Source organism: Oncorhynchus gorbuscha, unplaced genomic scaffold (genome assembly GCF_021184085.1).
Source record: "Oncorhynchus gorbuscha isolate QuinsamMale2020 ecotype Even-year unplaced genomic scaffold, OgorEven_v1.0 Un_scaffold_861, whole genome shotgun sequence".
Lineage (NCBI taxonomy): Eukaryota > Metazoa > Chordata > Actinopteri > Salmoniformes > Salmonidae > Oncorhynchus > Oncorhynchus gorbuscha.
This window is the reverse complement of record NW_025745848.1, coordinates 211,347-223,427: the sequence shown is the minus strand read 5'-3', so window position 1 is coordinate 223,427 and position 12,081 is coordinate 211,347. Positions and strand designations below refer to the sequence as shown.

The following is a 12,081-nucleotide window of genomic DNA, read 5'->3' as shown; positions in this document are numbered from 1 at the left end:
GTGGCGATGTCAGTCTGTGGCGAACAGCACAGTGGCGATGTCAGTCTGGAGAACAGCACAGTGGCGATGTCAGTCTGATATGTGGAGAACAGCACAGTGGAGAACAGCACAGTGGCGATGTCAGTCTGGAGAACAGCACCGTGGCGATGTCAGTCTGTGGAGAACAGCAGTGGCGATGTCAGTCTGATATGTGGAGAACAGCACAGTGGCGCTGTCAGTCTGATATGTGAAGAACAGCACAGTGGCGATGTCAGTCTGTGGAGAACAGCACCGTGGCGATGTCAGCCTGATATGTGGAGAACAGCACAGTGGCGATGTCAGTCTGTGGCGAACAGCACCGTGGCGATGTCAGTCTGATATGTGGCGAACAGCACCGTGGCGCTGTCAGTCTGTGGCGAACAGCACCGTGGAATAATTCAGTTGGAGTCCGTAAATGGGTTACATTTTCTTAGGCGATTTATAGAAAACAGAAGAAACGCAATTAATTTTAAAAGTTACAAAAAGTACTTTATTGCAATTTATGCACAAAACAGAAATCCAAGGTTCAAAATGATTTAGTCACTTGCCTCGAAGTCAAAGCAGAAACGATACCAAAGGAAATCCTTATTTAGACAGGTGGAAAACAACCCTGCTTTACCAAGTGCATTTGTTGAACTGTCCACCTGCTTGGTTCAGTGACATTCCACTCAGATGAGATTATCCTTTTATAAACAACTTCTATACACTTTGGACCAGTTTCCTGGACAGAGTGCCTAGTCTTGGACTAAGAAGCACAGCCAATTGTGAATATCCATTGAACATGCTTTTAAGTTAAGAACTACGCTTAAATCTGTGTTCAGGAAACCAGCCCTTTGTACCTGTAAGGGCTGCTTGATCAATATACCAAACCAAATCCAGAAGAATGCTTCTATATGGGAAACAGAATGTCTGTCAGGTAGAGCTGGAGGCTACAATGTGAAATACTGTACAAGAGGAGAGAGATGCACCAGGAGGTGGTTGGTGGGTTGGACTGGGGTAAGGTGGGGTGGAGTAGGCGGTTACGACCCTTGACCCTCCAGCTCTGAAGCAGGGGTGTCAGGCTCCTCATCATTATAGATGTTCTCAGCCTAGAGAAGGAAATTGTTACATCAATTAAAGGATTTACAATTACTCTAACTGATTAATAGGAGCAGACTTCTTGAATTAGCTTTAAACAAAAAATGTAGACAAAAGTTAGAAAACAACCAGGGTTAAGTTTTGTGAAAGTGCAGAAGCAAACGTGGTACTTCAACATTACTCACCATTTGCCAAACCTGCATGATGTTATCCTCGGAGACGGAGCAGATGACCCATGGCTCGTTGGGGTTCCATGTGAAATCAGAAATCTTCGCTGTGTGTCCTCCATGGATGAACTGACGAGATAAAACAAGTCCGCAGGATGAGCAATATGCCAAAATATAACCTCCCTATAGGCCACCTGTCCCATTGGCTACTCCTCGCTGGTTATTTAAAAGCTCAGGGGTAGGGTTGCAAAACTGGCAACTTTCCCAGAAACGTCATGGTTTTCCCAGGATTCCTGGAATTCTGAAAGAACAGGCTGGAAATCCAGGGAATATTTGGGAAAGTTGACATTTCTACAACCCTACTAAGGAGATAAAGGTCATTGTGGATGATGGGTCTATCACTCACCAGGAGTTCTGGAGGTCCGTCCTCTGCATCTTCAGCAGACTGTTCCTCTCCAATTTTACTGGGGACCGACAAGACAAAACCATTTCAACATCATCCTATTAGACTACAGTGTTGATCACACACACACACACACACACACACACACACCCCCAAGGGCGCTGAGCAAACGAACCAAAAATGCTAGTCCAGTCAACATGCCCTGTGGTCAGTCTTTACCTGAGATCCCATACGTTGAGCCTCCTATCTGTTCCACTGGAAGCCAGAATGGTTTCGTTGTGAGGGGACCATTGCACCTGCCAAAGAAGTCAGTAAAGCACTGTCAGTGCAATAAACTCCAGCTCAGCACAACGTCTACGAGGGACACCAACACTTGGAAAAAGAGATGGGAAATCAATGCGATCTACCCTGGGTTAAATAAAAATAGAAAGTTGAATGGGACGCCAACAAACCCTGGTAACTTATCCAGACTCTCAATCCTATTGGTTCAGAGGCATTGAGATGTTCACTATTTATGGAGTATTACCTGGAAGATTTCATCCTTGTGCGATTCAAACGAGTGGAGCTTCAGTTTGAGGTTACGCAGATCCCAGAGAGCAACAGTCTGTTACACAAAAAGGAGAAAGAAAACATTTAGTAACGTTAAATATATTAGAACGTATTCTTGGACTACCGCCCAGTAGGAAATACACTTCCTGGTCATGTGATTTGTGACCTGACCACTTTGACCAACACCATTGTGCACAAACTTTATTTAACTAGACAAGTCAGTTAAGAACAAATTCTTATTTTCAATGACGGCCTAGGAACAGTGGGTTAACTGCCTGTTCAGGGGCAGAACGACATTTATACCTTGTCAGCTCGGGGGTTTGAACTTGCAATCTTCCGGTTACTAGTCTAACTACTAGGCTACGACACTCAAGCACTTGAGGTGAGACGGACTGATTGTGTTTATCAAAGAAAATAATAATAAATAGGTACAGACCTTGTCTGCAGAGCCGGTGGCCAGGATGAACTCGCTGTAGGGGTTGAAGGACAGACAGTTGACCTCTGCAGTGTGGGCGTCCACTGCATGGCTGGGCTTGGACGTGTTGTTGGACCGTGTGTCCCAGCTGAGACAGATGTCAAAGGTTAATGACTTTTCCCACTTGCCCCCCCCCCTTCCAGCATAGGCAAAAATCCCGCGCCACATCTATAGGCACAAGGACTGTTCATACCCCTCTTGTTGATGGAGAGAATTTCAGGTTTAAAGTTTATTTTGGCATGGGGTACAATTTAACATTTTGCCAGTTTTAAAGCCAATTGTTTTTCTATACACTTTGCGATGTTTAATGTGTATTCATGTGAAATGACAACAATCTATGGGCTAAAAAACCTTAACATTAGCTGACATGGGCTAGTTGATCTGGACATTTCTGACAAGTTATAAATAGCTACGGTATTCAATGACTGGAATAGTGATGGACTACCCTATTTCAGAACTGCACCTTCTAGTATTACAACAATGACTGGAATAGTGATGACTACCCTATTTCAGAACTGCACCTTCTAGTATTACAACAATGACTGGAATAGTGATGGACTAGTGATGGACTACCCCATTTCAAAACTGCACCTTCTAGTATTACAACAATGACTGGAATAGTGATGGACTACCCCATTTCAGAACTGCACCTTCTAGTATTACAACAATGACTGGAATAGTAATGACTACCCTATTTCAGAACTGCACCTTCTAGTATTACAACAATGACTGGAATAGTGATGGACTACCCCATTTCAAAACTGCACCTTCTAGTATTACAACAATGACTGGAATAGTGATGGACTACCCCATTTCAGAACTGCACCTTCTAGTATTACAACAATGACTGGAATAGTGATGGACTACCCCATTTCAGAACTGCACCTTCTAGTATTACAACAATGACTGGAATAGTAATGACTACCCTATTTCAGAACTACACCTTCTAGTATTACAACCTTCAAGAGTAAGTTTAAAGCCATTCTGAGTTCCTTATAAATAAAAACTGAATTAAGGGAAAGACAGTTAAGAGAATCAGATCCTTCCATCCAGTTCAAATCACTTTTCCTTTCAGAGATCTTCTTGTGTGGAAAGCTTAAGGCAACACACTGTACATAAAACACACTGGACGTAATGATTAGTTACAACTTGAAAGTATCAGATTGTGTAAAAATACATTGAGAGTAGAAAAATTATAAACAGAGAAGGCTCACTCACATCATGAGTTTCTGGTCGTCGGCCACAGAGCCAAACAGTGATTCGTGGAGCAGGTGCCAGGACACGTCCTCCACCACTGCAGTGTGGCCGGTGAAGATGGTCTTAGCATCCACTATCTTCCCTCCTTAGGACCAGCACCGATGTCCCACAGGCAGATCGTCTGGAGATTAAACATGTCAGTGCACTTCTTAACAACACAATATATAGTAGTTCATATAGCATTTGTCTAGATCTAATGAGTTTGCTTAATAAAAATACAAAAACACTTTCATTTTCAGTGAAAACCACAATCTAGCTTGAAATGATTAAAAACGCACAGGGGAAAATGTTGTGCTGACGGAGTGTAGAGAGAGACACTTACGTGGTCATCAGAAGCACTGAGCAGGTTGCCACTGAGGTTGGGGTTCCAGGACAGGCCGTAGCCCTCCTTCTGGTGGCCCGCAGGCGCAGGTCTGGGCTGCACTCACCACTGGGGTCTATGAGAGGGAGAGACAAGATGGTAGAAAAATGTTAAGACCAGAAAAGGGTCAAATGCATATCAAGTTACTACTTTCAGGAACCGGATTTATGTTTTCCTGGTCAGATGGAATCGTTCCAAAAGTGCAGACTCAAACATTTGAATCACGTCCAATAGCATTTTGATTTGTTTTAAAGAGCAGTGATCTATTTACCAGATGTGTATTGTCTTACCTGGTTTGGAAGGGTGCTTGGTGTAGTCAAAGACCAGTACGTCTGAGGTGGGGGTCTTGGTAGCAATGATGCAGGGGTTCTGAGGCATGTACCTGGCCCGGTTCACTTCACCCTCGTGGTTTATCTTGATCTCAATCTCTATCTTTCCACTCACGGATCCAAAACCTCCAAATTCTGAGGAAGAAATACTGCATGTTCAGCATATTTTCTCAAGAGAAAATGTTCACTGTGCCGGTAACATCTTGACTTATAATATGCATATAAGGCCAGATTCCCAGACACAAAAAACACAATGGAAAATGTCTATTAAATCCGGGACTAGGCTTAATGTGTCCGGGAGACCATCCTACGATGAACATACCTGCTCCTTTTTCACTGTCGTAGTGGGAAGCGTCAAACTGGGCGTCATCGTTGGGGACCTGTACGCTGGCGATCACCAGGTGATTCTGCTCATCTGACGTGTGAGTTCCCAGTACCAGTCTGTGGACCGCATAGTCCTTTCCATCCGGCCTGCACAGAGAGACACATTAAATACGGTCCTTGTGTGTGTGTCTGGAATGGCACACTATTCCTAGAGTGCACTACTTTTGACAAGAGACCTATAGTCAAAAGTAGTGCACTGCTATGTCAGAAGACACCACATGGCAAAATAACATGCTTTTCTAGACTAAACTAGAATGGCTGACAAAGAAGGCCAGGTTGGTAGAGAGAACAATACAATGTTCAGTATATTAGGTAGGTCAGCACACAGTTTTATGTTGAGCGCAACAAGAGGAACAGAAATGGTGACGTAGCATTGGCTACTGTACCTGTTGACGTCAGGTAGCCACTGCACAGTGAGACTGGGCCACTCCAGCGCGTGGGTCATCACCAGGTCATAGAGGAAAGGAGTATTCTTCTTCCAGATTTTGTATTCTTCATTGATCACACGCTCCTCAACTGCATCGTCGTACACTAGAACAGTAAAAGAAGCATCACTTACATAAGACTACAATGGACAGTTACTACCAAGGCTAGTGTAACGTTGGGATTTACTGCATTCCTGTACCCTCGGGCCAGTTGTGCCTCATTTGCATGTTACACAAGCAAGCAGGCGGACTGTCAATGTGAGCTAGATAGTTTATCTTGCTAAATAAATCTATTAGTTAGCCATCTAAATTCTCAACTTATGGAGCACAGATAGTAAACCCAGGCCGAACGTATGCAGCCTGTACTGGTTAGCATAGCTAGCTAACAGACCGCACTTTTCATTTGGCTATGCATCCAGCCGCGCACACAAAGCATGCATGAAATGAACCGAGCCCACCAATTCCCTACCTTCTTTATCCGCCATGTTTGGGTTTTAGGGGATCCTGCAATTGTAGGTCACCCGTGGGTTTGCCCGAAAGCAAGGTAACTAGGTAGCTATTCTATATTATTCGCAAAAGGCCAAAACACAGCGGAATTTGTTGACCACTCAAAATCCCTCTTTCTTTTATGCGCGCATCCGAGGATGGAGAGCACAGCGCATGCGTTCTCACAACATCGTAGTAACGGCGCGTGCGCAGACATGACCAGGAAGTGATTTATCATCGAACAATCTAAAAATTAATTCGTTCGCTGAACATTTTCGAAGAGAAATGTAAAAGTTTATGGCAACAGTACAACGGAACGATTCATACGGTGCAAGTAATTTTCGTTTGAAACGATTTTGACAAACATTTCAAACGAAGAGGGACATTTTCAACTTTGACCCCTGACGAATTGAATGAGTTTTCTGCAAAATGGCAGCATCAATACCTTCTGCGGTGTCAGCACCCTCATTGGGGTATGTTAAGATAATTGGCGTTAATCTGATGTTGTTATGTCATGTAAATTTAATTGATATGCATGGTGGTGCCAAAGAATCACACCGTAGTGCTGTAAATGATCTAGTTATGGTAGTCAAGTAGATAACTAACGTTAGCAAGCTCGCAGTGACTGTGTTGACAAACACTGACTAGATAGTAACTTAGACAACCCATGCCTTGTTATATTTTCCCACAGTCAAAAACGCAGGGCATCTTTGAAGAAGAAAGAAAGAAGAAAACGAAAACGCCAAGCCCTCGCCAAAGCCCAAATCAGAGAATCTGGTGGTATGTCACAGTGGATATATTTGAAAATCCTACATGATATTCTCTCTACTACTAGCCAGTTGTTTATAATTCCCGACGGGGACTATGTATTCTGAATGTCTAACCATCCACTGACGAGCTCTAATTCATCTCCCTAAACACTTAGAAAATGGAGATGATTCTCCACCAGAACAAGATGATGATGAAGAGGAAAGGAAGGCTGAGGAAGAAAGGTAGCAAATATTTCTACAGTTTTAAGTTGATGAGCAATGGCACTTTTCAGTGTCTGTAATATTGTTCCATGTGTCCTGTATTAAAAAAATTGTAAGACTCCAATCAACTGTTCTCTCTGCTACCGCACGGCAAGCGGTACTGTAGCGCCAAGTCCGGGACCTAAAGGCTGAACAACCAATCAAATACCCCCCTCCATCTGTTTTTACACTGCTGCTACTCACTGTTTATTATCCATGCATAGTCACTTTTACAAATGACCTGGACTAACCTGTACCCCCACACATTGACTCGGTACTGGTATCCCCTGTGTATAGCCTCGTTATGTAAATCTATTGTTATGTTTTGATAGTTAAAAAAACAAAGAATTATTGTACTGCATTGTTGGTTAAGGGCTTGTAAGTTAGCATTTTACGGTAACCTGTTGTGTTCGGCGCATGTGACAAATAAAATGTGTTTTTGATTCAGACGGCGCCTAGATCAGGAGTGGCTGGAGAGGGAGAGGCTGGCCCAGCAGGAATTCAGACTCCGGTGGGAGAGGGAAGACGCTGCAAGGAAGAGACAGGAGGAAGAGGAGGTACAGAACTGTCACAATGTAGAATGGCACCCTATTCCCTAAGTTTAACCAGAACTCGGGCCAAATGAAGTGCCCCCCCCATGCTTCACTGAAATAATGTGTGTAACCGCTTTCCATGTCTGCAGGCGAGGATAAAGCAGGAATGGGAGGCCCAGCAGAGGAGAGAGGAAGAGGAGAAGGAGCAGAAGAAACAGGAGAAGAGAGACAGAGAGGTGAAACGTGCACCAGGAGGATAAACGCACAATGGAAGAGCTACATATCCTCTTCCTTTTGTATTTTGGTCACACAATGGTTTTAACATAAGAAATATTACACAGTAACGTGTCTTTTGTGTGAGAAAGAAGTGTTTTTGCCTCAGACATCCACTTTTATCCACGTGTTTTTCCTTAACTGTGATACACGCAAAGACCTTAACTAAGATACACACAAAGAGGGACACTCCTACAGGTCTGTGCTGCCATGGGACAAGGATGTATCTTTTATCTGTGGATTTGTTTCCTCATGTCTTCTGGTTATTCTCATACTGCTCAGGGACAAAATACACACACACACACACACCTTTGCAGTTCTTATGTCTAGTGTCTTTGTACAAAGGCATATTTTGTGGCTCGCTTTCAACCGCTGGTAAGAGATTCTTGACTTGCAGTAACAGACATCCAGATATGCCACTGCAGGTTTTCACCAGCCCATCCTATGTTTGCACCATTTATAGGAAGCTGTACAGAAAATGTTGGACCAGGCTGAGAGTCAGGTAGGAAAATCACAAACCAACTTGATGTTTGGAAAGGAGTCTTGACCGTCTTTGATGGAACATTTTTCTGTAAAGCAGCTAGGTGCAATTATTACAGAAACAAACCTATTCTACTTCCTGTTTTGCGTGTAGCTGGAGAATGGGGGTCCCTGGAGAAACCCTGAGGCTCCAGATTTCGGTACGGAGCAAGACCGGGCTAACTGTCCCTTCTTCCTCAAAACTGGAGCCTGCCGCTTCGGCGACAGGTTGGTAATGGTTCTAAATAGGAACACATTTCATTTTTTTATTATTTTTTTATAAATATACATTTTTTATTTGTATTTTTATAATTATAATTTATTTTTTTATTTGTATTTTTATAATTATAATTTATTTTTTTATTTGTATTTTTATAATTATAATTTATTTTTTTATTTGTATTTTTATAATTATAATTTATTTTTTATTTTTATAATTATAATTTATTTTTTATTTTTATAATTATAATTTATTTTTTATTTTTATAATTATAATTTATTTCTTATTTGTATATTTATAATTTTTTGTTTTTAATATTATTACTATAATTATTTGTATTATTATTTTTAGCTAGGATAGTCCAACACCTTTTTCCAGGGAGTCCTGGGAAGTGCATTCTTGTTGATTTTCCTTAAATGAGGCTCATCTTTCAGAATACTGCATAGCACAGTCATTTGTATACCATATTTTCTTTATATTAGCGTTTAACTAATGAAATCTTCTGCTCACCTGATTGGTCAGGTGCTCTCGTAAGCATGTCCACCCCCCGTCCAGCCCTACTCTGATGATCCGGGGGATGTTTGCGACTTTCGGGATGGACCAGAGGTCACGGGACGACTACGATACAGACGCCTGTCTGGAGCACAGCGAGGAGGAGGTACAACAGCAGTTTGTGGATTTCTACGAGGATGTACTTCCTGAGTTCAGGACTGCTGGCAAGGTGGTGCAGTTTAAGGTGAATATGATGTTTGTCTTGCTGGACTAGAAGGAGTGATTCAATGGAAAGGAGACCTATCCACTCTTGAGGGGCAATGAATCAAACTCCTCTCTCGTTTTGTCTCTGTCTTCAGGTCAGCTGCAACTTTGAGCCACATTTGAGAGGAAATGTTTATGTCCAGTTTGACACGTAAGTAAACTAAGCAGCTTATAAAAATGGTCTGATAGGTTTTGTAGGCGAAGAAACAACGGTGTTTCTCAATTTTGAGTAATCAAGTAGTGTATCGGTCTATTTTTCTCTTTGCTGTCTGTGTCTTTAGAGAGGAGCAGTGCAGAGAGGCCTTCGTGATGTTCAATGGAAGATGGTACGCTGGTAAACAGCTCCAGTGTGAGTTCTCTCCTGTCACCAGATGGAAGACTGCTATATGTGGTGAGTGAATGGAGCACAAAAGTACAACTGAGAACCACAATACACCTACCTACACGGATGTGTACAGAATCATGCTAGTCATAAGTTGTGTATATCATTAAGACCCTGGTATTTGTTTGATTGCCGTGATCCTCCACAGGTTTGTTCGACCGACAGAAGTGTCCGAAAGGAAAGCACTGCAACTTTCTGCACGTGTACCGTAACCCTGGAAATGAGTTCTGGGAGGCGGACAGGGACCTGCACATGTCCCCCGACCGGGAGGAGGAGGTACCGGGTCTTTCGCTGGGGGCCGGTTCTCTGAGAGAAGTAACCGCTCCTCGTGGACCGAGAGGTCACAGAGCCGACGGGGGAGAGGAGCAGGAGGAGTAGGAGCAGGGAGAGCAGAATAGCCCAAAGGAGAGATAGTCTTCAGAGTGACAGGTCTTGGACCAGTCGTAGCAGCACAAGACCCAGGTCGAGGAGTAGGGACAGAGACCGGCGGGATGGGAGCAGAGATAGGAGGGACAGAGACCGGCGGGATGGGAGCAGAGATGGGAGGGACAGAGGCAGGAGCAGGGACAGAGATGGGAGGGACAGAGGCAGGAGCAGGGACAGAGATGGGAGGGACAGAGGCAGGAGCAGGGACCGAGACCGGCAGGATGGGAGCAGAGACCGAGATGGGGGCAAGAGAGAGGGGTGGAGGGGTTCACCCACAGAGGCTAGTAGGGGGAGATCCAGATCAGCCAGCCCTGGGGAGTCCTCTAAGAGGAAGAGACAGGGGAGCAGGAGCCCTGGAGAGTCCTCTAAGAGGAAGAGACTTGGGAGCAGGAGCCCTGGAGAGGCCTCTAAGAGGAAGAGACAGGGGAGCAGGAGCCCTGGAGAGGCCTCTAAGAGGAAGAGACTTGGGAGCAGGAGCCCTGGAGAGGCCTCTAAGAGGAAGAGACAGGGGAGCAGGAGCCCTGGAGAGGCCTCTAAGAGGAAGAGACAGGGGAGCAGGAGCCCTGGGAAAACATCCCAAAAAGACAAGCAGCCAGCCAACGACAGCAGCGACACAGCTCCATCACGCCACAAACACTCCAAAAAAAGGAAAAAGAAGAAGAGCAAGAGGAGGAAACCCAAGAGGGACAAAAAGAGCCAGTCGGCTGGGGGTCAGAGTTCATCTGCAGAGTCAGGGAAGGAGTCTTGGGACGAGGAGAAACCCTCTCCAAACCTTGTAGACAGCAGTACACGGACTCCTCATGAGGTAGACAACACTACCCAGGAGACTGTGGATGTAGACAACACGACCCAGGAGACTGTGGATGTAGACAACACTACCCAGGAGACTGCTAGGGTAAATACCATACTTAGTCTCATGTTGTCTGAGTCTCTTGTGAATGCCAATGCAGTCACTTCAGACATACAGACCCAGGTCAAGGAGGAGCCTGAGGATCCCTGTCCACCTATTGTCCCCTCTCCTAGCCCTGGGGATGTGGACATCGCTCAGCCTCCTGGGGCCACTGACAACAGTACTCCTGAGGCAAACACACTCTCCCCAGACCTCCATAGTATCTTCCTCAAGCGGGAGTATCCCTCTCTACCCAGTGTGCCTGAAGAGGAATGTGAACAGGATGGACCTGAGACGCTGCCTGATTCCCCTGACTGCTATGACCCATAGCAGAATGAAATGTGTTCTGTATGGACGTCACCATGACTGCTATGACCCATAGCAGAATGACATGTGTTCTGTATGGACGTCACCATGACTGCTATGACCCATAGCAGAATGACATGTGTTCTGTATGGACGTCACCATGACTGCTATGACCATAGCAGAATGACATGTGTTCTGTATGGCTATGACTGCTATGACCCATAGCAGAATGACATGTGTTCTGTATGGACGTCACCATGACTGCTATGACCCATAGCAGAATGACATGTGTTCTGTATGGACGACATGACTGCTATGACCATAGCAGAATGACATGACTGCTATGACCCATAGCAGAATGACATGTGTTCTGTATGGACGTCACCATGACTGCTATGACCCATAGCAGAATGACATGTGTTCTGTATGGACGCCACCATGACTGCTATGACCCATAGCAGAATGACATGTGTTCTGTATGGACGTCACCATGACTGCTATGACCCATAGCAGAATGACATGTGTTCTGTATGGACGCCACCATGACTGCTATGACCCATAGCAGAATGACATGTGTTCTGTATGCCACCATGACTGCTATGACCCATAGCAGAATGAAATGTGTTCTGTATGGGACATGACTACTATCACCATGACTGCTATGACCCATAGCAGAATGACATGTGTTCTGTATGGACGTCACCATGACTGCTATGACCCATAGCAGAATGACATGTGTTCTGTATGGACGTCACCATGATGTGTTCTGCTATGACCCATAGCAGAATGACATGTGTTCTGTATGGACGTCACCATGACTACTATGGGCATTTTGA

General features: G+C 44.5%; 1 protein-coding gene and 1 pseudogene across 2 annotated transcripts; one reads left to right on the top strand and one right to left on the bottom strand.

Annotated features, from left to right (window-relative positions):
* Nucleotides 1–481: 481 nt before the first annotated feature.
* On the bottom strand, nucleotides 482–6,107 carry LOC124020593 (annotated as a pseudogene). The gene is made up of 12 exons (XR_006836102.1): nucleotides 5,915–6,107; nucleotides 5,407–5,551; nucleotides 4,959–5,107; nucleotides 4,598–4,771; nucleotides 4,269–4,383; nucleotides 3,908–4,067; nucleotides 2,651–2,777; nucleotides 2,192–2,269; nucleotides 1,885–1,961; nucleotides 1,669–1,726; nucleotides 1,281–1,391; nucleotides 482–1,106 (listed from the first exon to the last, which is right to left on the bottom strand). The product of XR_006836102.1 is annotated as a histone-binding protein RBBP7-like (transcript).
* Nucleotides 6,108–6,157: 50 nt separating this feature from the next.
* LOC124020591 (U2 small nuclear ribonucleoprotein auxiliary factor 35 kDa subunit-related protein 2-like) lies at nucleotides 6,158–11,269 on the top strand. Its single transcript, XM_046335825.1, has 12 exons — nucleotides 6,158–6,404; nucleotides 6,623–6,711; nucleotides 6,857–6,923; nucleotides 7,390–7,498; nucleotides 7,624–7,710; nucleotides 8,211–8,249; nucleotides 8,382–8,494; nucleotides 9,009–9,222; nucleotides 9,338–9,393; nucleotides 9,524–9,633; nucleotides 9,773–9,900; nucleotides 9,965–11,269. The coding sequence occupies exons 1-12, from the start codon at nucleotides 6,361–6,363 to the stop codon at nucleotides 11,267–11,269; spliced, it is 2,361 nt and encodes a 786-aa protein (XP_046191781.1). The 5' UTR covers nucleotides 6,158–6,360.
* Nucleotides 11,270–12,081: the final 812 nt, after the last annotated feature.